This window comes from Motacilla alba, chromosome 1A (assembly GCF_015832195.1).
Source record: "Motacilla alba alba isolate MOTALB_02 chromosome 1A, Motacilla_alba_V1.0_pri, whole genome shotgun sequence".
NCBI classification, from domain to species: domain Eukaryota; kingdom Metazoa; phylum Chordata; class Aves; order Passeriformes; family Motacillidae; genus Motacilla; species Motacilla alba.
Window position 1 is genome coordinate 29,871,447 of NC_052031.1, and position 26,936 is coordinate 29,898,382.

The 26,936-nt window shown below is 35.4% G+C and overlaps 1 protein-coding gene across 1 annotated transcript in view; it reads left to right on the top strand.

Moving 5' to 3' along the window:
- Positions 1 to 26,936, top strand: part of ARID2 (AT-rich interaction domain 2) — a 93,389-nt gene that overhangs the window by 34,096 nt on the left and 32,357 nt on the right. The window contains exons 4-6 of the mRNA XM_038152972.1: positions 19,351 to 19,484; positions 20,251 to 20,469; positions 23,400 to 23,467. Coding sequence (XP_038008900.1) covers positions 19,351 to 19,484; positions 20,251 to 20,469; positions 23,400 to 23,467 — 421 coding nt within the window. The remainder of the gene's footprint in view (positions 1 to 19,350; positions 19,485 to 20,250; positions 20,470 to 23,399; positions 23,468 to 26,936) is intronic.

Here is a 26,936-nt window from a genome sequence, read left to right on the forward strand (position 1 = left end):
GTTCCTCACAGAGATTTTAAAAGTGTTGTGACTCCCTTCAGTATGCTACTTGGTTTTAGTCTTTCTTTGTCTGTTGTTGTTGATTGGTTTGGTTGGGAGCTTTCATGTTTACTAACCTGTGGTGGCTAAGGAACAGAATTACAGAGAATTATCCCTCCTATTCTCTGTGTCACAGGATGTGGATATGGAAATGTATATAGTTACATAAATATGCTTCTAAATATTTGGCTTAGTATTTTGAAATGTCATGAATAATTGGCATCAAAGAACTCTAAGAAATGAAGTAACAGATGCTTGAAGAGCTTTTCATTTTGTGAAGCAACTAATTTCTTACTACAAAACCTAAATTTTAAATTAAAACTTAAACCCCATGGCTTTACCAAGTAGCTATTACAGCAAGTTAACAAGTCTTCCACCAGAGTGCAGTCTTTTCTAAGGATTTCTAACACCTTCAGCTAAGTATCTGCATTTTGCATGTAAATATTATTTCTCTGCTGCAGCTATTACAGGCGCACAGTTGACTTTATTTTTCAGTGTGCATTTGGCTCTTTAATTGTTTTACCTCATTGTGTTTAACAGTTGAGACAAAATTAGGTAAGGTCGGTTAAATGATAAAGTAATGTACAGTAATCAGATTCCAATTAGAAAAATGTCTGTCTTTCTCACTTTTTTTTTAATTCTCTAGAATTAAATACCTTCCCCCACTTTTTCTCATTCACTAAATAAATTCACTGTTGCCTTGTGTCAATAGCTAGATTCAAGCAACAGTACTGTGAGATTGAACTTTTCCCATATGAGTTAATAGGGTGTTAACATCAAAGGCTAATTGTAAGTATTTAAATTCTTTACACATCTGAAGGACAAGCCAAAATACAGTTGCCCAGCTGACAGCATACTTCTAATTGTGAGTATGAGTTGCGAGTCATAGGACGAAACCTGATCCATTTTCCATGTCTGCTGTGAAAATACTTTAAGCTGTTATGTTTGTCTTGTTTAGGCAATTGTCACCTTATTATTGTCATCCTAATTCTGTTCCCTGGGAGCTGTAGTCATTCTGTGTACTATTCAGTGTAATAGGAAAATGATCATAATTTCACTTGCCTATAGAGATAGTTGGCACCAACTGCTGTAACGCAGGACTATCTGATCAATGGCTTAGATACTTTGTTAGGTGTTTGTTGTATAGATACTTCTACTGTGACTTGTAAACAGAAAGATGCTTGTGTGCAGGTCAGACTTACTATATCCTGGGCGACTTCAGTTTTCTTTTGGTTCAAAACCATTGTATTGTTTAGAATATTTCTGTGTTTTAGTGTCATATCTGCTATTTTAAAGTGTCATGTTACTGTTCATATGAAGAAGTGCTATAATTCCTAGTTTGGACTGCACAGCGCTGTTTTCATCACATAAAATTGGAGTCTTTGAAATAATGCTTGTGCCCAGCATATCATATCATATCATATCATATCATATCATATCATATCATATCACTTACGATTTTCAGTACTGCTTGAAAACCAGTAACAAACTTCCTATCATTGATACTGGTGTGATGAGAGGGAACAGTAGAATTTTCTAGATAAGTCATCTGTCATGCTTAATTTGAAGATACTTTTTAGATAACTGTGTTATTTTACTTTCAATTATGTGGGAAAGAGTTGCACAAATCATCTCAAGTAATCTAATTGATTGCTGGTAGTGAAGAAATGAGCTCCAGCTTCTTTCTGTGCATAGCTGTGAGTTCCCACCACTTATTTTTTCCCTGGCCTTGGCTTTTTTTTTATACTATCCCACCTCCTGCTACCTGAGTATTGATGTTTATTAATCAAATTCGATATGGGGAAAAAACTAGTCCAAGAAAGAAAGAAAAGGCAGGGTATTGCTGGAGTTTTCAGTGAGTGGGATTGATTGGAGAATAGTTGTCACGTTAGAGCCTTTACAAGGTCGTATACCAGTAGTAGGATGGTGTAGCACATCTGAGAGTGGGGGTGAAGGATGGCAGTGGTGTGTTAGGCTGAACAGTCTGGGAAGTGTAACTTACTGTAACAGGAGCTGCTCTTCTGGGGCAGTGATGTAACTTCTGGCTCTTACAGCCGTATCCTCCTCTGTGCCAGTTTCAGTGCCCTTCTGACCCCAAACTCAGCTGCTTCAGTCACTATACGTGGAAGAAATCTCTCTATATGCACATTCCCATGTCATTCTGCTCATGTATACACACCTATGTACCTTAAAAGAATTGTTTTCTGGTGTGTAGAAAGAGCTTGGCACAGGGTGAGATGGACACCAGAGGGAGTGGTAATGCTTTGCCAGGGGAAAGTATCAGTATAGCAACTGCAGTTAGATCCGCTTCGTTTGCTGTCAGCCACATTTGTCAGTCTTAGCAAGTTTAAAAAAAATAACTGAGGGGAGGAAGAAATGTTGGTCGTCCATACAGGTTTCTGCAAACCAGGTTTTTACTTATGCTTGAGCCCCAAAGATTATCAAGACCCTTTTAACACTGAAAAGCTAATTAAGCAAATGTTTGCTTCCTGATTGTTCAATCAAATAACTTGACCATGTTTGTAATGAGTTACTTGTTTCAAACTATGGTTGTGGGCAGTTTGGGTTTTTGTAAGTGTAGCACATGACAAACTTTAACAACTGTTGATGTCTTAAATTCCTTTTCATTAGGGAAAATACTGCATTTCCGGCTAGCAGTAATAAATGGTATCGCTGTATTGAAAATAAAACAATGGAGTTTATTTGGATTTTTTTAAGGCTAGTTAAAAATTGAGTCAGAGCTTTATTTTAACTCTATCTGCTAATCTGTGTGATGGATATAGTTTCCTAGCCTGTGTTAGGGTTCTCTTTTGGTTTGCTTTTAATTAAAGAAGCCAATCTGTATATGGGATGTATCTTAAAATAGTGAGACATTAGAAAACCTGATTAGAGGTTTCCATGTCATTACAGGAAAGCCTAAGGTCTAAATCCTTTCCTTGAATTAAAATAAAATATTTTTAGAGCAGTTTAAAGATGATACGTAACTTAATTGACTTCTATTAAAATACTATTTAAATTTCTGCCATCTCTCAGTTGTCTGTTTGCTGGTTGTATTGTAATAAAGCAGTTAATGTGATCCTTATAAGGCTCCAAGAAGTGAGGGTCAGTGGGAATAAATACATGGTTACAATTTTTTTTTTTTTTTTTTAGCATCATCCGTTTAGTGAATCTGTTATCACGGCTGTGGCAATTAAAAAGAAAAACAGAGTAGTTAAAACCAAAACCAACTCATCATCCCTCAGTAACAGCAAAAGCCACTGGAAGCATGTGTCACTAGTGTTATTTGACAAAGCTAGGGGTGAAATCTAGATTGGAATGTAATGGTGCTTATTTTAATCCGGATAGCTTGTCTTCCTGCTCCTCCCTCTCTTCCCTGTGCCATAGTCCACTGCAAATTACTCTGTAGGCTGCTGATGCAACTCTGTATAGATTTGTAGACATGGTAAGGTGGAAAATACAAGCTCCTATCCTGCCCCTTCCTGAATTTGTTGATAGAGGTTTGTGCTGAATTAGCTCATGCTTTGCCTCCACATCTGTGTAGTTTAATTACTGTGTGGGCAGCCTGGCTGATTGGATGAAGGTTGTGCCTCTGCAGCAGGAGTACAGACATCCCTATGGGGCTGTGACACCTCCTGTTTGGAAAAATCTGTGGCTCAAAAAAGGAACTTTGTAAGAAACTACAGCTGTATCTATTGTTTCCTGACTCTGTAGGATAAAACTGTAGTAGAAATTTTAAGTAATGGAGCTGGAGAAGGCAAGCTGGCTGCACTCTCTCTGCAGTTGATATTTCATGAATTAGTTTTATGCTTATTCAGATAACCTTTAAAGTTATCTGAACTAGTATATACTAAGTAGTAGCATACTAAGTAGTCCTCAAGGTTTTACAAGAAACGTGTGGTATAACTCATGTAATCTGCCTGAACCCAAACTGTGTCACTTGCACAGTGTTGGAATGAGTACTGGTAGGGCCTGTTCTGAGCCGATAGTGGAGGCTATTGGTTTTGGCAGCCACACAGTAATAGAAATCATCTGGCTCAAGCTGTTACTGTTATGAGGTATTATGTTACATTTGTCCCACTTTCCAAATGGTGATGTCAGATGTGCATATAAATAGGCTCTCGAGCCATCTAACTGTTTTCAGGTAAAATTATGTGTGCTTCCTTGAATACACAGCTGAAAGCATCAGTGATTCATGAGCTGATTCAGGGGTGCATCAGATGCCCTTCTTTTAGAGCAGCTACATTTGTCAGCAGGGAGGGGCAAGCAGCTGGGTGGTGATGGCTTCAGTTGTCTGATTTTTATCTGCAGCTACAAGTCAGCACCTTATGTTAGTTTGCTCAGTCTAAGGATAAAACTCAGGTCAATATCTGACAAAAGGAATTTTGTGTGTTTAAGTGCAATGTGCCTAACACTGTAGCACACCTTGACGCCTGCTACACATCACAGTTTAAAACCCTGCTTAAGAAAGGGCTAATATTGGGTTGTAGTGTAAACAAGTCTGAGGTTTTTGGATTTCTAATTCCGTGGATTTCTAGGGATAGTGGTCTGGTAATAAAAAGTTTGATGCTTTGCAGAAATGTGGATGATACCGAAACTACATTTTCAGTTTACTTTCATGGTGGGGAGTGAATTCTATGGCATGCTTGTAATTAAAACTTTTTATGGAATTCGGGTTGCTCCTTATCTTTTTGTTCGTAAAGGGCTAATTAGCTAGCCATAGTCCCTTGTTACTAGATTAGCCACAGGCTATTAGTCATAGGCTTTTTTTTATCCTACCCAGTGTGAGGTCAGACAAGTTCTAAGCACTCCTGTAATTGCATTTAACTGTATGTTACAATAGCATACCATATTTTACATGTTTTTTTCTTTTCTAGTCAAAAGTATAGTTATTCCTTGTGCTTTCTTTTCACATGGTTTTTCCTCACAAAATTCAAGTTGTTTCATTGATGTCTTAGGCAAATTTGAGTTGTTATTTTATTTTCTGATGTTCACTGTTTCTTTCTTTAATGGATATCATTATTTCATAATATTACATCATTTTGATGTATGCATAGCTAAAAATAAAACAACTGCCATTTTAGGGCTCTTCATGTACTGTTTCATACTGCTCATGCTCATCCCATAGGCAGCAACAGTGCAGGGATGATGTTATCACTGTTATAACAGGGTTTTTTGTTGCATCATGAAATTACTGAAGTTGTCTTTTATCATTTCGTCATTTTGGTCTGCAGTTGCAAACCTGAAATGATATGATATCTTTTCATTGTCTTTACACATCAAACTTTTCAGTTATTTTATTTAAAAAAACATCTCAAGGATAATACAAGCTTGTAATCATAGATAGGAAGCTGAAGAAAGGTTTCCAGCAATCTTTTGGCTTTCCTTCCGCCTTTTCTGGGGCAGGAGATTTGATTAAAGTTATTTGGAATCATTGTAAACTTCAATTTTTGCTGTTGGTCTTTTTAGTAGCTTTCCAAAACTGAAAAGATTTGGAGGTTCATTTGATGAGACATTTTTATCATGTAGATTTATGTCCAATAAGCTACTCCAGTTGAGCAGTATCTAGCTCTTTTGGGCCTTGTGTATTCATATCATTGGCCTCTTTTTACAGATGCCACTTAAAAGCAGAATCACCTATACAAAATTGGTTGGCCCATGGCAAAGCATGGTTTTGATATTACTGCTGGTTTATTGTTTTTATTTTCTTTTCCCTCTCTTCACAGTTTTTGTAGTGAAATGGATCTAGTTCTTAGTGTTCAGAGAGCAGTCATTAACAGGGCTGGGAAAGGAAGCCAGGAATATGGTGCTCACCTTCACCTGATTATTCTGTTATGCCACTATAGTAACTTTAAGCAGCTGGGAGGGAAATTACCAGGCTTTTTCTCCAGCTTCTTCTACATCATCTGTTACAATTTATAATCTTCCTCTGTTTCCCTTGAAAGTAAATGTCATTTCATTTCTCCTTCACCTCCTCTTAATCTGTACCATATGAAAAGTTCTGTCTGTGCATTCTGATGGGGTCAGCTACTGCAGGCACAGTGCAGCCTCCCTTCCCTGCCACTGTGCATGCTGCCAGCAGCTTCTTCCCAAAGCCTTCCTTGTCCTTTGCTTTTTGGCTGGCATGTGCTTTATTCTCATGTAGGATCTGATTTGCTAAATTTTTAAACTTTATTTTCTAACTTTTGGAAATTTAATTTTGATATGTTTTCTGGATGCTCTTTTCCCCCTTGTTAAAAGCCTACTGCATTAAAGGGAGAGTATAGAGTTCTCCCAGTCTCCACTTTAGCTCCTAAATCAGCGTCCTCCTTCCACAATATCTCACTGTTTTTTACAGTCTTAAACCCCTTTCTTCAATTGTTTTCATCTTTTCAGATTCTTTTTATGTCTTCCTATAGCATGACAAAATACTTGTGAGATTATGTTGCTAGAATGCAACTTAATACACACAGTTCTAAAGGTACTTACATTTTCTTTTTAAAAGCAGTCTCTTTTCTATAGTGGCCACAGTATGTCGGTGTGAAATATTGCTTGTGTTATAAAAACTAGGTGCCCAGAAACAGAGTTAGTTGCTTGTCCATCTTGTGTAAGTTTGTTGTAATTCATCTGGTGTGCCCCTGCTCCCAGGAGCTTAAAACGTTTAAAAATATTTAATGACGCTTTCCATATCTTTCTCAAAGGAAGCTACCCAGAAGAAATGTTCAGGTTACTTGGGGCATGAATCAGAGCCTCTGGTCCATTAAAAAAAGCCCAAACAACAAACTAAACAACCAACACCCTCCAAACTATCAGACAAGCTCAGTAGCATATTTAGTGATGAAGACAGAGGGCAACTTGCACAGTGATGCAAAATCTGGATATGGGCTCTATTCCATATTCACATTGGTCAAGTGCAGCTTGTGTAAGACATGGATTTCAAACTGATAGGAGAAATTACTGTTAAACTACTTTGGGATCTGACATCAGCAGTTCAGTGTGTCCTGGATTACCATTGTCTCTCATCAGCTGGCAGGTACTGCTCCCTCACAGCCTGCTAACTTGAGAAATCTTGTAGAAACATTGTTGATTACAGTACATCAGCCAGTTTATTTCAAGTGTTAGATGACTTCATAAAACAGTATGCTAACATCTTTAGCATTTATGCTAACATCTTTAGCATTTTAAAACTTAACTGCTCACTGATCATCTTAAAGTAGTTCATAAAGAAGGTGTTTTATGTGGTTTGTTCCTTGTGTCCACAGTCTTTCCAGGGGATTGGATGTTGTCACTGGCTTAATGCTTTCTATGCTACTTAAGGATTTACTCTTTTCCCCATCTGTTGCAGAGCATGGCTGTTACATGTGAGCAGAAAATACTGGAGATTTATTTTTAGTTTCTTGTTTGAAATTTATTTCTGAGAAGGTTTGCTCTTTTGAAGAAATGAGCTCTGCCTCTTGGTCAAAGATTGCACTGCTCTGAAGAAGACTCTTCAAAATGTGTCCAGAGCTTATGTGACACTGAGGTAGCCTGGTTTCAGAATATTGAGTACTTAAAGAAAGGGATTAGCACCATATGCTGGTTTTAGCTGGAAACTTAAGTAAAGTGTCTTTTTTTAGTAGAACTACTCTGTTTTGAGTTTATAGCTAGGTTTTCAAAAATCTGATTGTTTTAATGAGATATTATACACTGTATAAGTCAAAAGGAAAGTAAAGGAAATATAAGTAGCAAATCCAGTAATTGTATGTGGTAATAATGCAGAATCATAGAATGCTTTGAGTTTAAAGACCGTATAGGCACACACACCCTACACGCATACCCACTTGCCATGGTCAGGGGCATCTACTAGATCGAGTTGTCTAAAGCCAACCTGATGGTAGCCTTCAGAATTATTCAAATTTATGTAGAGTGTAGAAGGCTCCGAGATAAGAAAGAATAACATCTGGATGATTATTTAGGAAAATGTTTGTTTATATGTCCATATATTGCCTAATACAGATACCATGTGACTTTGTTGCTTTCCATAATGAATTTTCTTCAGTCTTAGAAGTCCCTAAACTGTGTCTCTTGAAAAAGTACACAGTATGTTTATTGCAGGGCATTTATCTTCCCAGAAGTTATTTCCATTCAAAATACTAGAAATACAATAAGCCTTACTGGGTTTACGCAGTATTTGAAAAGGCTGGTTAATCCACAGTGGAGGATCAGGTTTTATCTCCTCTAAACCCTAGACCACCAGCAGGGACTATACATACTCCAGGCATTTTCTGATACTTAATACCTGAACACAGTTGATACTGAGGTGCTCTTTTTTAGCCTTCCTATGAAAGAAGAATTTCTCATCCAATATGCTCAACACATTTTTGTATCTGTATCTATTTTATGTAAGATTAGAGTTTAAGTGGTTTTATTATGTATTTCACCACAGCCTTCTCATTGAGTAATTTGTTGGATTTGTAAGTTGTTAAAAGTAGAGCTGTTGGTTTATTTTTTTTCATTCTGATACTCCAAAATTCTCTTCCTTCTGCCTTTAAAGCAATTTGCAATGATTATCTTCAGTGACGGAGATGAATATTTTCCAACAGGAAATCTGATCTTTGGGATTTATCTGTATTCGTCATGTCTGTTTGTTGGCTTTCTTTTACCTTTGTATATGTTCTAATGGCTTTACATTACAGTTATAAAAAGCAAAAAGAAAATGCTTATAAATTCTTCATGATTATTGTGTCGGTTATTGTAAAATGTTTTCTGAAGGAGTGACACTTCATCTGTGATTCTGCTTTCCTCATGCTTTATCAGAATTAGTGTTAAGCTAGAGGCCATCTGTGTAGCATTCAGTGATTCTCTGGCTGTATCTATATTAGTGAATTAAGTGTGTCTCAAGCTAATTGACATAACATGGCTCACGCCCGTAGTCCTGGTCCCAAAACAGAGCAGTTATATCCAAAGTTACTCCTGGGAATGGTCCCCTTACCAAGGATGACTCTCTGAAAGATGCCTTCAAATTGCTTGAAAGAATGCTAATTGGCCTGTACAGAAGTTGTTTCGGGCACTTCTTTAACAGTTTAGCGGTGCAGGCAGTTCATTACCATGCACAGGAATGCTCACAGCACTGTTGATTTTACTGGTATAGATGTGTAGCCTCTACAACTTAAGACAGCTAAATCGATATGTTACCTCTTAATCATCATTTCTAAATTTGCACTTGGCTACATTCTCAGAATGCACTGGGATACTTTAAACCATATAACTACATATTGTTAGGTGATCAAAAATTGTAAAATTAGTCATTATTATCATTATTATTTTACTTTCCGTGTGGGTAGGTTTGTATTTATTTGAAACACACAGATATTTTTAGGTTGAGTGTTTTTATGCATGTCCAATTTCATTTGTTTTTACAGACTGATTTCTGGGAAGATTTTGAGACAAAGAAAGTAGTTGCTCCCAAGGTGGCTTTTTCCTCTCCACCTGGACCTTAAAGAATTTATGTTCCTAGAGTTCAGAATCCCAGCAGTATCCTCTTATTCAGATTTTTTGTATTATTCCATTCTTTTTTTTTCCATGAATATTTAATCCCTGGTAGAGTGTTCAGCAATTAATTAATGTTCGTATTCTGTTTGATTTACCACAAAAATAAGGACATGTAAACTGGTACATGTACTTTAATTATGGGGTCAGAGCATGGAATATAGTTTGGCAGAGAAATTGTAAATAAATTTAATTGCAGGAAAAGACTGGTTTGTGATGAAGGCATAAAAGTGCAACTGTTAAGGTTGCCAAATCTTTGCAGAAAGTAATGGTGAAATTACAGATAGCTATGTGAAGTGAAAAAATGGCACGGCTATAAGTCTTGTAGACTCAGTAAGTTCAAGAAACAGACTACAAGCATTAGGAATCCGTAAATTTTATATTTTTATTCTGTGTTTCATGGTTCTGGGGTTTTCCTAGTAACTGTTGAATAACACTGAAAGAAGTATTGTGGAAATGTTTACCATGGTGGTTAGAGCAATTGCCAAAATCTTGAAAAGCTATTTTTAGGCTGCTGTTCTCATGAGATTCAGATCTACAATTATTGTACTCATGTATAATATCCTTCTAATTACCAGGCATGCTACGGGAACCTATTTGCCCTTCTTGTCACAGCACTGCCAGAATACAGCAAAGAGTATGGATTAATAATAGGCATGGGGGAAAGGGCCATTTTCCAATAATTAAGATAGTACTTTGACTGGGTATAGTCTGAACTTCCACACCTCAGTCTAGAAACAGCTGACATGTTTTTGTCAGTGGTGTTTGATTAATATCCATAAGCAGCATTTCTGTTGGCAGACTTATAGTGAAATACACAAATATTTGGCGTTACAAATTTTTAATATTTTCAATTATTTTTAAAAATAAAATATTTTTAATATTTTAAAATGAGGCGTTACAGATTTTTAATAATTTTAATTATGTTTAAGTTCAAAGTATTTTTTCTTATTACTGCAGTTTGAAAAGGGTATAAACGTCTTAAATTTCAAAAATGTGCAAGATAAGTATTTGCAGTTGAAAAGGAGTATTCAAGTCTTTGCAGATGAGCCAGATTCCAGTTTAGCAAAGTGTTCTAAGTGTGTAATTTTAATTGTAAGCATGTGATGTGTTGTTTTGTTCACGTGTTGCGCTATTTTGCCAGATTATGCCTTTGTAGGATAAATTTATTCTGCATAGACAAGACAAGGTAAGTGGCTATTACCATCTGTGATAATATAGCAAGCTGTGTATTTATAATTATTTCAGAGAAAGTCAAAGTACTTGGAATTCTTGATGGGATAAATTCTGGGCATTATTGTTGTGAAAATAATTTCAGTGTAGTGCTTAGCAGCCACAAAATTAAAGAATTCATTTCTTGCATACAAAACCCCCTAGTCAGGTTTCTCTGAAAACAGTAATGAAGTCCTAGAAAGTCTGAAAGTAAACTGTTCTTTTGAAAAAATACTAGCTCTCTCTAATTGCATATTTGATAATGGAACTGTGAAATCAAAAAAAACCCAGGGAATCACTTCCTTAATCATACGTACTACAAGGCCAGCTTGCATCCTGAATTTGGAAAAAAAAACCTAGGACAGAATTGCCGTAGAAATTTTCTGTTAAGTGAGAACAGCTCTTCAGTTTGTGCTCTGATAGAATGTTGTGTTGCTCTGTCGAGTGTTATTTTCTCTGCTCTCTCTTGTGCTGCCTAAACACACACACACACACACACAAAGTATTTCTCCAATTTAAATTTCATAGTAATTAAATAATAAGAGAAGTAATGGTCATATGAAGCTATACTTGTTTATAATATGTGTAACTTTTTCCATAGAGTAATTAAATATTTATAGGATGCTTATATAGGCCAGTTTAACACCTATTCATGCTCACCATTATGAAAGTTACACAACTTCATACATTATATGCATTGAATGTGTACTTGTGTATTTGCATTAAAATGTCTTAATATTTGTATTTGTTTGTCTCAGGACATACTTTCAGAACATGTGGTCATTAGTCTCTGGTGTTTAAAGTCTATAATATGTTTAATGTTCTTTTGCTTGATTCTGATCTGGGGAGTATCTAATAGATTTTTAGCTTCAGTATTTGACAATATATAAGTTGCTATTCTTAATGGAAACGCCCATCTTTTAAACATGTTCTAAGTTACCCCGTTGTGTAGGAATGATAACTTTGTTCTGATTTTTTGTTTAAATTAAGTATGTGGTTTATATATATTTTTTTAATATTTTCTTGTTAAATACACTTACTAGATAAATCTGTTGGCAAAACACCACCCAGTCCTAGGATATGTTTGTGAAGGAATCCACATAAACAAATTATTTTTATTTTAGTATTTACCTTAATACTTCACTTAGTGACCTAAATAGTGTTCACTGAGAGCATGTTTTAGCATTCTGTGCAGACTGTTTTACAAGACATGCTATTTATAACTAATGCTATGTCAGAAGCTGTATTTAGTTGAAAATTTTATTATTACTGTCACTATACATATTACGGTGTAGAGATATTCATTTGTATTGCTGCCAGCTTTGCAGTGGATACATGAATACTTGAAATTGTTACAGTGGCTTTCCTGGTGTCCTGGTATTTGGGGTTTCGGTGGTGGTCTGAAATAAGGTGATTGATGTGGCTATTAGTACATTGTTGCTGTGCTATGGGCACACCACGCAATGCTTAGTTAAAATTTCCTGCATGGGCCTACAGGAGTTCTGAACTTGTGGTACCATCTGTATTAGTGCCATTCAGATACTCTTGTGTTCAGGCACTGTGGAGAAATCTAGACAGTCTGTACATTATTTCTCAAAATAGATTAACTTTGGTGTTTCTCAAGAATTGTGAAAATGTGATCGAGATAATAACAAATCTAGAGGGTTCTGATGTTTTGCTAGAAGAGCTAAACTCAGACTGCAATTATACTTAAGATTTGATGAGCTGTCATCCTAGATGGAAACAGAGTGACTGTAGTATTAGTAAGAGGAATACATCTGGGAATTGCCTTTGTTGAAAAGATAAAGATTGGAGAATTAATACTGTTAGTAATTGGACAGCTCAGATATTCCTGGATGTGAAGCCCAGCGGGTCTGATGAAGCAGCCGCTGAAGCAGTAAGAGGTGATGCTGTATTTGAATTGTTTTTGGGAAGCAGTGAGAATGCAGTAGAAGGAAGTCTTCCTTCCTGTAAAGGAAGTCTGGACCACAACTGTGGATCACAAGTAGATTACATTTAAATAAAACTGAAAAATAAATTAAGACAAGCTTACATAGCAGTGTATTTATCTAGAATCTTTTGGAGTTGCTGGTAGTGCAGTTTCTTCAGAGACTGATGTCATCCTCCAGCCACCTCAGTCTTTTGAAACTGCTCTCCAGCATAAGCACTTTAGTTGGCTGATAAGATATCTTTTATTATTTCCCTTCTAAGCTGGAGCATTATGAGTATGAAAACCTGAAATAGGACCTTAATTTCTTTCCTCTCAGTGTTCCTATAGATACTAACAAGGTATTTTCATGAACTTGAATGATTTATTTTTTTCTTTGAAGCATTGAATCTTTTTCTTCTTGTAATGTCTAATAAAGTGAAACTTGGAGGGTTGCTGATGCTCATAACTTTTACACTTCTTCCAACAAAGATTAACAAAGATTGCCTTAGAAAAGATTCAGAACTTCATGAAGGCATGTATTTGGGTTTCCTCTGTTTGCAAAGGTTTCTTGGTAGGATAAGAATTTTATAGCCAAATTCCAACCAAATTGGACCATCTATCATGTAGTCTTATTTTACAAAATGTGGCACTAAAGTTTAACATATTTGAATTCCATGTAAATACAATTATAGTTTGTATGTGATTATGTGTAACTTGGGCTTGGGCTGTTTAATCTGCACAAAGCCTTCTGAGTTGGCACACAATTCTCCTGAAGTGTGACAGAATCTGTCAGGGTGGAGGCTGGATGGTAGAACCCCTGGTATGGTGTGTATGGTCTCATGGGCCCACACGGGACCTCTTTCCAAACAGGCCAGGCTGGTTGGGACAGTATCCAGCGTGCACAATGTGGGACACTCCACCAGGTGTTTGAAAAGCACAGCTGTTGGAGTTCCATATTTGTCTGGTATGCTGGCCAAGTACAGCATTATGAGTCTTGATTTGTCAGCCTGTCTTATTAGGTGGTTACGAAAAACCCGAAATCAAATAAATATTGCTGAGAATCATGTGTGCAACGTTTCACTGGAAGCCTTATGTGAGATAGTCAGTTTCTGAGGTAGACAAGGTGAAGATGGAAAATGCAGACATTGTTTTTGAAGGATTCAGCTGCAAGCATCAGTTCTGACAGTAATTGGGTTTAACTGTTGAATTGGAATTCATGGCACCCTCAGGGCCAGGGGGAAAAAAAACCAACCTGAAAAGATTGCTGATGACACTGGCAAAACACTCAGACATGAAATCAAATTTGAGGTGGTTTGTTGGTGTACACTAAAAGTTTGAGCAGAGCCTTTTAGCAAGTTGTTGTGTTTGCCATTTTCAGAAACTGCTTAGGATAATTCTTGGGACAGGAATTTAGTGAGTGAACATCTATGAGATGAGTAAATGAGTGGTACATTACTTGGGGCAGCTGCAGCAGCAGCTTTGTTAAGTTCTAAGCAGGATTTTCATTGTAATGTGTGGCAGTCTCCACTGTGTGTGCCAGCAGCAGCAGCAGAGTCAAGCTTGAATGCTTTGGCCTTGCTGAGAAACAGCCTTCTATGGGATTAAAATACTGCCTGCTATTAGGCTTCATAAATGGATTGCATTTTCAAGTAACTGTATCAGGCATAGAGTCAAGCTGTAGGACTGCAATGGATTGTCTAATAAAGATGGTATGTTTTTGAAAAGGTTGCAGTTTTTGATTGGCACCACAGGTTCATGAGTTGTCATGAGTTTAGAGCAAGAGTCATGTCGAATTAGGAGCAAAGAGAGACTATATGCAATAATTCTCACTTAAAGTAATACAAATTGGAGTATTCAATAGTGTGAAATCCTTATTACAGTCATGTTTATCTAGGATGTTGTTGTCAATAGTATTGCAAAGAGGGAAAAGAAGTACAAGTGAATGAGCAGGAAGAGTGAGTGTGTCTTGCATCACAATGGGCGGTGTTTGGGCAAACAGAAATGGTGCAATATCATGTTGTCAGTCCCCCACGAGTAATGCTGTTAGAAGTATAGTTTCAAGAAAGGTGAGGTGGAGAGCTGTGGTAGAAATGGTACCTGCTTGATCTTCAGCTGAATAAAAAGGTGAGGAGGGAACTGATAGTTGGACTGTGACAGTTCGTGTCTGCACCTCATGTTTTGCCAGACATTGGCTTAATATATATTTTGGCACATTTATTGTGTCCTGGTAAAGGGAGCTAAAATATCCAAATGAGCCAGATGTTTTAAACTGTTACATGAACCAGTTTCTGGTATACTCCAAGCCCATTCAGGGCTACTGTTTCTAGTAAATTATACATGCCCCTAGATGTATCTAGTGTAGGCTTCTTTTTGTTAGTATGTTTTCCCAAATATCTGAAAACAAGCCTAAAAATCACTGGGCTGAATAAAAACCTGTGTTGTTACTAAATAAGTATTTTTCATGGACAAAAATATTACTCATCTTCATCGAACTTTTTTCTCACAGACCTGAATGGAACAAAGTGACTTATTTCTGTCAGAGGAACAGAATGAGTAATATGAATTTGATTTTCAAAGAGATATGATCTTTTGATTTCCAAATCAAGAGATCCTGAAAGTAACTCAGGTTTTTAGAAAACATTGAAATTACTTGCCCTTCAAAAAGTAGCCAGTCTGCACATGTCTGTCTCTGGTTGCCCAAGTGTTTTCCTGTTTTTCAATACTTGGCATATCCTGTTGTTTTGGCTATTTGCCAGAGCTGTGTGTGTGTTTTGTTGTTTTTGGGGAGTGGTGGTGTTGGTTTTGTTTGGGGTGTGTAGCTTTTAAAAAATTTATTTATTTATTGTTCCATTTATTTTCTTTATTTAATTTAAGTTAAACCTCTCTGAACAGAGGAGCGACCCAAGCTGAAAGGCCAAGAGTGGCTGTAAATGGGTTTCATTGCATTTCAGTTTCTTGAATATTTTGGTTCATGTATCCGGTGGGTAACACCAGTTCAGGGTGCCATGCTAACAGTGTGGAGCATCTTTCTACATGTGCACAGAAGGCAGTATTCCTTATTTTACACCATCGTCACCAAGGCTTCAACATAGTACTTAAGTTGGCTTTTTTAAAAACTTTTCTATCCCATATACATTGTTGGTTTCATTAGTAATTCAATTCTGGTCTTTCATTTAGTTAGTTGTTTTAATTTTTTTTTTGTAGATATTTGCTGCATCTTTCTTTGTTGGGATCTAATTGTTCAGTTGGTATTGAAACTAAAAGAGAAGTTTAGGAGATTATTATTGCTGATGTATGCTACCTGAGACTTTGTGAAATTAAGGAAGCATTTTGAATTCCTAAAAACCTTTTCCTGTGACCAAAGTATGCCTTTCTAGCCTATAACTACAGATCCAAGTTGTTTTGAAACATGAAATTAGCTGTTGCAACTGATCATAACGTATGAGCATTTGCACAACTATTTCTCAGTAAGAGAAAAGCTCCATTTATTTCTAAGTTTCTTTTGTGTTTAGAGCAAGACATGTGTTTATGCTAAACTGCTCTGCTGTTTGCATAGTAGCTGTATGCCAGACTGTTGAGATTAGAATTTAAGACTAGTAAAGCTCATGTACAAGCTAATTTTGCAAAGCTTCTTCTGTACACTGAAATTCCGGGCTGTGCATTCTCTCTGCAGGAAACAAAAGGAGTGTTTGGAGGATTGAGGTCTGTACAGCTGTCTGTAAACAGTTGGTACTTTTGTAGCATAAAGGAATCATACTGAAGAGTCTATTACAGTCTGGTTATTATTGTTGAAATTTAGTATTACAGTGCTGTTACACGCAATGGATTGACAAATAGTGCAACATCCTCCCTGAATACTAGGAGTATCTTAAAGAGAATAAAGTGTTTGTGTTAGAGGTGGGGAACATATTTCTGTTGCTTGGTTTGAGGTTTGGGTTTTTCTTGGGGTGGGAGGAAGGCAGGGTTTAATATTTGTAACTGATGCTTTGGGATTATTGAGGGCTTTATTTTGTTTAGTTTTCAACTTTTCCTTGGCAAACCTGGTAGTTTGGGGTGAGGTAAGAAAGGAGGATTCTTCTTTGAAGAGGCAGAACCTGGGTAAATTGAATAACAATGTAAAGAGCTCAGAATTTAGTAAAGTGAAGTCAATCCTTGCATTGGCGTAGGGAAAAATTAGATCATCACTTAAATGTAATTTGAATCCTGGTTTCTTGTGAAATGCTTAATAAGAAATTTGTGAGAATTTTGTGACTGTTGTCAACACTGAAAAAATTATGACCATTTTAGTTTGCAGAGGTCTTTTAATATATACCTAATTTTTTTTCAGAGGGGGAAGAAAGGAAGTAAATTCTTGAACTTTGAGATTTTCTGTGTTCAGTGGAACTGTTTTAACACATTTTAAGAAAGTAAATATTAACAGAGGAGAACATCTAGGGTATTCATATTGTTCAGCTTTCCTGGAATATGGCTTTAATAAAAAGCATAAGGTTAAGTGTATATGTTTCATATAAGACTATGGAACAACATAAATTATTTTATGATATATACAGCATTTTTTTAATGCTTAAGTAGCTGTTCAGTCTTGGTAGAATGGACAACTCCAGAATAATTTGCAGATTGTATTTTGAGTACCATATGTGTTTCTGTATAGGTATTTTTACTTCATCTTATTAAATGTTTCTGTGAAATTTTATTTCAAGAATGCAGCTGTTTTAAGCTCAAGCTTTGACTCAGACCAGCCAAATACAAGGAAATTAGCTCTAGCCCCAGTATTTATTAGACAGTTACAGCAGTGTAGCTTCTACCAGTGTTGAAATGATACATGTGGCATCCTTGGCTACGTACACCTGCTGTTTTTCCCTGCACCAGATCTAGTATTCATCTGACCCCTGCTCAGTTTGAAAAATGACTGGAAAGCCAATGACTGGAAAGCAAATGAATGGACAGCCAAGACTGTCTCCTACTTTTCTGAATGAGCTCTCTGAAGAGTGAGTGATTGGACAGAAAAAGGGAAGGTCAGGCTGTCTTTGAACTGCTCTTTTTTGTCTTGACCATAAATGCACAGGCTCTGTTAATTAAAACTGATTGGATTACAGATTTGATTCATCTGGATATAAGATGTAAGCTAAAGAAAAGAAGTGGGCTAAAAGGGTAAGAAAATGTAGGAGAAGAGAAAGTTTAGGATTTAGATTTTGGAACGGTGTTGAGCTATGACTTTAAAAACTTAGTAAAACTCTCTAAAACTGTTTATTTCTGTGTACATACTCAGTTGAAGCTTAACTCACATAAATGAGTATTTTTAGTTTAAAGATAAAAGCAACCATATTTAAGTGTAATTTTTTAGTCTTTTAAAAACCCTAAAAGCAAATGACTGTGCAGGGAAGATTTTTGCTGTCTCCTTAACTGACTCAAGAGTTTATATAATAAGGAGGGGACTATGGCAGTGGTTCATGTAACAATAGCGTATGTAGTACTTGGAATATCCTGAACTCTAGTCAGACATGAATGGTATTTGCATGTGATACAGTACAGCATGATTTGCCTTATTAGCTGTGGTGTCTTTAATTTCTCCTGAAATGTGCCCTTTTCTTAGAAAAAAATTGTTTGCTAACACGTTAAAGGTATGGTTATGTCATTGATACCTCACTTCATGAAATAATTACTAATTTAATGAATGGGAAATATTCCTCAGAGGTCAGTGGGAGTGCTGTTTCCTTAAAATCTTTTGGATTTACCATGAGTTAATTACTTCAGTGTGTACTGGCAAAAATTATACAAAAGCTTACTCATACTGTAAATATTTTAGCTTATACAAAGAAAAATATAAATGTAATAAAATATAAATTATTTTCTGATTTTACAGTGTTTTTATTATGATTTCATTGACCTGGTATTGTCATTTTTCAGCACAATTAAAATCTTTGATCTTGACTTAATTTCATGAAGGGTTTTCAACTACATATCACTGTGACATTAATGCTACAGTGGGTATTTTAAATTGACTTAATATACCGGAGTGTAGCAGATTCTGAAAGTTACATTTCTGATGCTAAATTAACTGTCATTGAGGTAATTAATTTACCAGCTGCTTGACTGTTTACTTTCTGTATATATAACTTCTGGGCTTAAAGTCCATTTTTTGTACAGTATATCAGCTTTTTTTTTTTTTTTTCTTTTTTTGATCCTGAATTGCTGCCCTTGGTATCCCTGAAGTCTCTTACTCTTGTGTAGTTGTTAGGACCTAGTGTACAGTTTCTCTTTAAACAAGGCAAAAAGAAATAAGTATTTTTCTGGCCTTGACCTTGGTATATGTATTAGTAATGAGCACAGAGTAGTTTTTATGATACTTTCACTTGCAGGCTTATTTTGAGTAGCAAAAGTTGATTTGGGAAAAACAGGCTTAGTCACAAAGGGGAGCAATTTGTTGCAATTTATCTAAGTATCATTTTTGAAAAATGTTTAAAAATTGGTATATAAAGCAGTAATTACACATGTCTACATTTCTCTGTCACCTGTTGTCAGTCAGGATTTGTTTTTCAGCATTTTGATTATTGTTTCCAGTAAATCTTCCTGTTTCTAGATTGATTCCTTTGGAAGTTCTGCTTTTGGAATAAAAGATTTAGCTGCACTAAAACCACTTTTTTTTATGTGTAATTTTATTTCAGTTATCTAGAAAAGTATGAAAAAGTCCATCATTTTGGAGAGGAGGATGATGAGGTACAACCAGGCAATCCAAAGCCACAACTTCCTATTGGTGCAATTCCAACTTCCTATAACTACCAGCAACACAGCGTGTCAGGTAAATTCTTGAGAGTGAAAGTGCTATTTCCTTCATGTGTGTGGGTACTTTTTTTTTTTTTTTTGGACAGGCTACAGAAATAGTGCATAGATAAATTTGGAACATTATTAAAACCGTCAAATCTGTAGGACACTCAAATTATTAGTTTAATAACTCAAAAACCATTCCACTGTCAACCAGAACAAAACAAATATTAAAATCCTTAAGTTATTTCTCCTCTTTACAAATATTGTCCCTGCTAATTAATAGAGCTGTGTAGTTACTTGTCTTGAAAAAAATTACCTTGAAAATTTGCAGTGTTTTCTTTCAATCTCTAATTTCTCCACAGAGTCAAATACCTGAATTGAGCCTACAATTAGTTAAGCTTTAAATCAGAAGCTGGTGGGCTTTGTGGAATGGACGTGTAATTTGTTGTGTAGAAATTGAGTTCAAATTGTATTAAAATTCCATTCTACTTTAATTAAAGCTTCTGTTTTGTAAGCTTTTCTTTGAGAGAACGTACTGCATTGTTGCTTTCTGGAGGTGGCAGAGGAATTGATATGTAACTAGAAAGGTACACAGCAAAGTGGAATGGGTTCCACATTTTGGCCAGACATAAAAGTACTTTGAGTACTGTGAAAACTTGACAAAAACAGCAATAATTTATAAACAAACTTTTTCCAAATTCTTACTTACAGTAATATTGCTTAATGTATCGTTTCAAGATTAACGAGTGTAGCTGTGAAAATGTTGTTGATTGTGTTTGGGTTTTTTTTATTTTATTTAGATTATCTTCGTCAAAGCTATGGGCTGTCTATGGACTTAAACTCACCAAATGACTATAATAAGTTGGTGCTTTCACTGTTATCTGGACTCCCAAATGAAGTGGATTTTGCAATTAATGTGTGCACTCTTCTTTCAAATGAAAGCAAGCATGTCATGCAGCTTGAAAAGGACCCTAAAATCATCACTTTACTGCTTGCAAATGCTGGGGTGTTTGATGACAGTAAGTATATAACATTTTTGTAACAGTAAGTGTCTATAACTGTTGTAGCATCTTTTACAACTCACGATAATTAAAACCTTAATAAATTACTACATGGTAACATATCTAGTTTTTCTGTTTACCTTGTCCGTGATTACAGGTTTTAACAGAAGTTACAAATACTTCTTAAGTTAAGTAGTCTTAAAAATTTACTTAGCAGGTTAGTGAAATGTAAGAATTAGTTTTTTGATAGTGAAGTTCAGTTGTTCAGGATGCTAAATATACAGCGTTGGATTTCCATCTCCTTGTAGTGTGTTACTGTTTCCTTTTGAATTTGTAGGACCATGGTGACTTTCCATAATTCTTTTTTAATGGCAGTGCAGTTTTCGGACTACCTTTTCTTATTTAAGAAAAGGTAGTCCGAAAACAATGACTCGCTAACGTTTTTGTCCTGATACTTCACTACACATTTAACTGCAGTGAAATTCAGGTTATAAAACTCAAGGGAGAAAAGTCTTAATCTGATTTTCAGAATTACTTAATATGTTAGCACATTACTTTCAAGTGAGAGTTGATTCCTTCAAAATAGTAAAGTATGTCAAATAAATTCTTCAGATTTTTTCAGTGTGAAAAAATGCCCTCATGCCTAATAATTCCTTTTTAATGGCTTCTTGTCAAGAGAGGAGCAAAACATAAGTTAACCTAAATCATTGTAAAATTATTACAGCATAGGTTTTATCTTGGGGTGGTGAGGAGGAAGTATTTACCAGGTTTATGTGCTGAGGTTTTTTTAGTTTGGTTTGGTTTTTATGTTTTGTCTTGTTCTTTGTTGTTTGTGTTTATTTGTTTGTTTGTTTTGGGAGTTTGATTTTGGGTTTTGGTTGTGGTTGGCTGGTTTTGTTGGGTTTTTTGGTTTTGTGGGGGTTTTTGTTTAGTAGGTTTTGGTTGGTGTTTTTATACTGAAATTCAGAAATTACCTCCAGAAAAAATTGCTCAAATGAGCCTTTTCAGCCAAGTATAATTAAGTCTGATAATGTAGACTATCTCATCTCTTTGAGTAGAAATCTACTTTGCATGTGTAAGCACAAACGTAGTATGGTATGTCAAAGATGCTCTTTTAAAATTCTGGGGAAGAACCAGTGTTAGCCATTGTATATGGTTTAGTTGAGTTTTTTAAATAATTGGCATTTTTACATAATGATTAGTAGCTTTCCCCTTCTGTCCCCAGTATTGCATTAGTGTCCTCCAGCTTCTCTCTAGCTTTTTCTACAGATATTCTGAAAAATCTGTACATTTTTTAATGTCCTTCAGATATGGTTAGAACTTGGTCATTTAGTGTTTGCATCTAGTCCAGGCACAAGAACTTTCAAAGGAAAATATTTTAAAGGAAGCTAAAGGGAAACTTAGTCCTCCATATGATCCCAGAATGTTTGCTCTCTAGATTTTTGAGGTTACGATCACTCTCCTGTTTTTTTGATAAAACTATTATTGATTTAGGAATTTGCAAATAATTTAATTGAGTTTTGTATTGCTATTTAAAGATTTTTTTTTTGATGTTGTAGGGGTAGACAGTGTTTTCTGGAGTTCTTAACTTGAAGAACAGGTTTATTCCATAGCTTGTCTGTTTAGTGTTTTTTGAAAAGTATTTGAGGTAAAGCTGAGAGGAATGATGAGCATGTAATGAACTCACTGTTTTTGTTCCCTGGGAAAAACTTCGTTTTTATATTACATGATTATTTGTTCTTCTGGATAAATCCAGGGAAATGTCTGAGCAGCATTAGGAGGAGTAATTGGGACGAATGGGGGAAAGAAACAGCAGGGGTATGTTTACTTATTTTTGAAGCATGAAACTTCAATTTGAAATACTTACTTTTTTTATAGTATAAATAATAAAAGTAAATCTGCCAGGTTTCATGCTGAAATAAATGAGTTCTCTAGTTAGTAAATTCAAGCATTATGAAAATACTACCACAGTAATTTCAGGTGGCAATAAAAAATAGCTGATTAACTTCATTTAATACACGTTTTAGATTTTTCTTTCTATAATGAAGATTTTATAATTGTTATTGTTTATAGTTTTTTTTAGGTAAAATATGTCATCAGCTTCCCTCCAGTCCCCTCCTAAACTTCAAGATGACAGTTGGTTGCAGGTCATGGGGCAACCCCAGGAGTTTGAGGGTTATATAGTATATTCAGCTTGGAGAGCTGTAGAAGGCCTTGGTTTGGATTCTGTGAATTGAAAGCTGATGTGGTCTTGAAATTGAGATTTGTAGCATTTTCTACAAAATAAGAAAACATGGACCAAAATGTTTAACGGAAATGTGTTATTTGTTCATTACAGAACTATTGCAAGACAGTTTATTTTTAGATTGACTCAGCATTTGAATCAGATTGACTGAGTCTTAGCTGTTTTCTAGGAGTGATGATTACAGAAGCTGTGGTAGTGGCTCAGTCAAACAGCCGAGAAAATCTATTACTGGTCTTGGTTAAATATTGAGTTTGAATTGAATGCTGTCAAAATCTTACTACTGTTCTTTAGAAAACATGAGTTGGAATTTGTTTAATTACTACAGTAGTTGTTTGTGCTTACACAGCGCACATGGAAAACAGTTCATGATGTGAGGGTGAAAACAGTCATCTTGACTCTTGGAAAAGAGCTCTGGAAAAGTTTCCCCTGGAAAGGTTTTTCTCCTGGAAAAGGATTTTTTTTTACAGGATTCACAAACTAGCCTTTTCCTTATGAACTCCTTACTTTCAATTTATACTGTAAAATTGCAATAGCTGTTAATTAAACAACAACAGACATTTTGGCTGGTTTGTGCTGTATTTTTTAAGATCAGAAGGAAACACTGGAAGAGTCTGTAGTGTTCTTGAATCTTTATTTAGTTTGTAGATTAATAAAAATGTTTATTTTTAAAGATTGTACTAAATTATACTTTTTGTGTTTAAAGCTTTAGGATCATTTTCTGCTGTATTTGGAGAAGAGTGGAAGGAGAAAACTGATAGAGATTTTGTTAAGGTAATTCAAAAATCACTAAGATAATTTTGTACTGCATATGGTGGGTATCAAATCCTTTAAAAAGATTGAAAATTCTAAGATACACTAGCATATGTCCTTAAAATTACTCTCAACTTCATTCCTTTGATTTAAATATAGTAGGACACTATGTCGCAGTCGTCTTAAAATGTTGGGATAAATAGGAAGAATTGTATTAAGAAAACAGTAGGTATAGGGAAATGAACAAAGGTTTCCATGTTTCTTTTTATAAGAAAATAAATGTGTGTGAAGAAAAGGGATGTTGGGCAGCATATTTACCAAAAGGCAACAATGCTGTGTTGGGTTTCGTTTTGAACTGTGATGATCAGTAAAGAAACGTTCTGAATTATAAAAATTAAGAATGTAACATAAGAAGCTATGAGAAATACTTTAATAGGTTAGCAGTGTTGCTGGTTTGTTTCAGTTAAACTATTTTTGCACAAGGCTTTTTTAATCTTTCCACTAGAGGGCATGAGCTACTGTACAAGCAGTGAAATTAAGTAAAAATAGAACTAAAGTTTCTTTGTACAAATGGTTATTTATTGTAGAAGAACTTTTTTAGCTGAATGAGAGCATGCATTATAGCTGAAAGAGTTTTGATATTTCAGCATATTTACTATGATATGTGATTTCTTTGAATTGAATTACAGGTGATGATTTATGTGGCTAAAATAGAAGAAAGCTAGATTAAAATATATTTGGACACCTTATGCTTTTTATTAAATAAAAATGTGAAGAGATAGTCTTCAGAGTTCCTTATAAAGCCAAGTTTCTGCTCAATTTCATAATTGTTTTATATACTGAACTATCTTGCCAGTATTACAGAACAGTATGTGTTGAGAGCTTTGTCCATTTATCTTTTGTTTTATTTTTATGTAACTCAGTTTGGGAACAAGCGGGACCATAGTCGTTTTAGTTAATTGATAAGAAATACCAGTGTAAAGATTGCCTAATCAAAATTTCCTAAGTAAACTTAAAACTAAGAAAGCTAAGCTCTCATATTTGTGAGTATATGGACTTGAAAATGTGATACAAATGTGCCAAACTTAACTGTAAAAATTAATGTTTCATAATCTTCAAAATTTCCTTTTTTTCACTGAAAAAGTATGTCCAGAAATACTGTAGGTTGTGGGTTGGTTAGTTGGTTGATTGGGTTTTTTTGAAGCACTTAGCACTTCTGTGTTGACTTCCCACTAAGCTGTCACAGACTGTTGCTGATCTAGAGCAGCAACAAGCACCATGTCTAGATCTGTAAACATCTGAAATTATACAGTATTCTAATGTATTACATATTAATTATATAAATTTAGGTAATTGTTATAAGGGCAAGTTGTTCTTATAAATGTTTTAACCAAGTTTTAAGTAGAACCACTGTAACTGCAATAAGGTTTACTAATAAAAAACTTGGATGCTCTCCAAGATCTATTTTTGGACATTACAACATAAATAGTACCATTCTGTAGTGAAATACTGCTGACAGCATGGCAGAAATACTCGGAAAGCATGTGAACAACTTAACATCAGATGTTAAATTATCTCTAATGCCAGGAATTCAGATTTTTTCAGAGCATCTCACTGCAAGCATTTGTTTGACCTTACTTCTGGAAGTAATTTATTTTGTATTGCATCTGTGGCTATGTCAAAACAGAAGTTGGGGGAAGCATGGGAGCTTCCTGACGTAGGAAAGAGATACTTGGTTGTCAGCACAGAGGTTGTCTGTCTGGTTTTGGTGTTTGTTTATGGGTTTTTTTAGAAGTGTTTTTGCAGTTTTAAGAAAAAAGAACAGGTATTAAGTCAGTTGCTTCTTTCACCATTCACATAATCATTTTTTTTAAAAGAAAATCTTCATTTATTTGTTTGTTCATTTTGGTGCTAATTGTGTCCTCCTATCACTACTCTGTCAGTTGAAGGTGAAGATGAAAAAGCAATGTGTTTCTTTATACTAAACTTCAAGGGAATCAATTACCTTTCCTATCTTTTTTCTTTCCCTTCCTCCCCCCCAGTCCTTACTGCATTATATAAGACTGGTTGAAAAATTTATATTTTTCATTATCTTAACTGCAGCAGGACATATCTTCTCACTTTTTACGTAACTTACTTCTAAACTGAATCAAATGTTTTTACTGGTCAGTGGATCTGTTCCATTAGTTGTCCAAATTGGAGTATTATTTAAGTTGAACTGCTCTTATCTCTTACAGCTATGTTAATTAGTTGCATTCTTCCCTCTTGATTTTTCCTGGTGCTCCCAATAAGCTTAAACATCTAGTTAGCTGGAATGACTGCGTGTCCTTACTTAAGGATTGGAACAACTGGCATTTAGATAGTCGTCTTGTATCTCTCCTTGTTTGTGTTGTTGTCCCTGTCCCCAAGCTCTGATGGCATCCTGCTCAGATGTTTTCTCCTCTACTCTGGAAACTTTGCCATTTTTGACTGTTAATCTTGGCTTTGAATATCCTCATGTTAGCAAGGTTCACTTGTGAGTATAGTTCGCTTTCAAGAGTGATGTGTTTATATGGTATGTTTATAATCTGATAGATTTAGCTGTTTTTCCAGGTATTTCTTTCATGTCTCCAGCAGCTACTCAGAGTCCGATGTGTAGTGTATGAAAAATTACATTACATTTCGTCGTGCACCATTGATCTCTGTTTACTTCAGTCAAATTGTTTGCATTTCATGTTCTTGGACTACTTTAGGCCTCCTCTAGTTGTAGAGTTCCAAAACCCACATGCATGCAGTTCTTGTGCTTTACTTACTTCTCTGATTTTCTTCTTTATTTTGTTGCCCAACTTCTTTCTATAAATTTAAATTTTTTTTTCATTTACTGTGCATTTATCCTCTGAATCTTTCTCAGATAGTGTGCAGAGATCCTTCTGCACCTTAATACCTGAAATACTTTTCAAATATCACACTTCTTGTCTCTCAGAGTAATCTGTCAAGCTTACTTGACTCCAGTTGCTCTCATATTTTTCTTGAGCAGTAAGTCATCATACCATTGGTACATTTTGTTTTGTGGACTCAAATCTCCATTGCTTTTATGGACAGTCATTTGGTTGATCTTATTTGCAGTGAATTCTGTATAATCCTTTGCATTTTTTTTCCAAAGGAACTTGGGTACTGACAGTGATCAGACTGTGAATGTTAATCCAGTTCTTTACCTTTGTCCATTATCTCTTAACTGGATGTCATGAAGCCCTATATGGTTGCTTCCAGGTTTAGCTTTGTTTCTGTAAGCATTCCATGATTTAAATATATACATATATAGAAATAACTAGCAATAAAGACTGTTACTTTTGCATCGTCTTGTTTATTTCTAATAAAATGTAGTATTAGATTGCAGTTATCCTTCGTAGTAGGGAATAAATAACTGCTTGGGATGCTGAACTGATTTTTTGTTGCCTTTGTGCTGTGTGTTTCTCAAATGAATGTCCAGAAAGCTTCATCATTTCTTTCC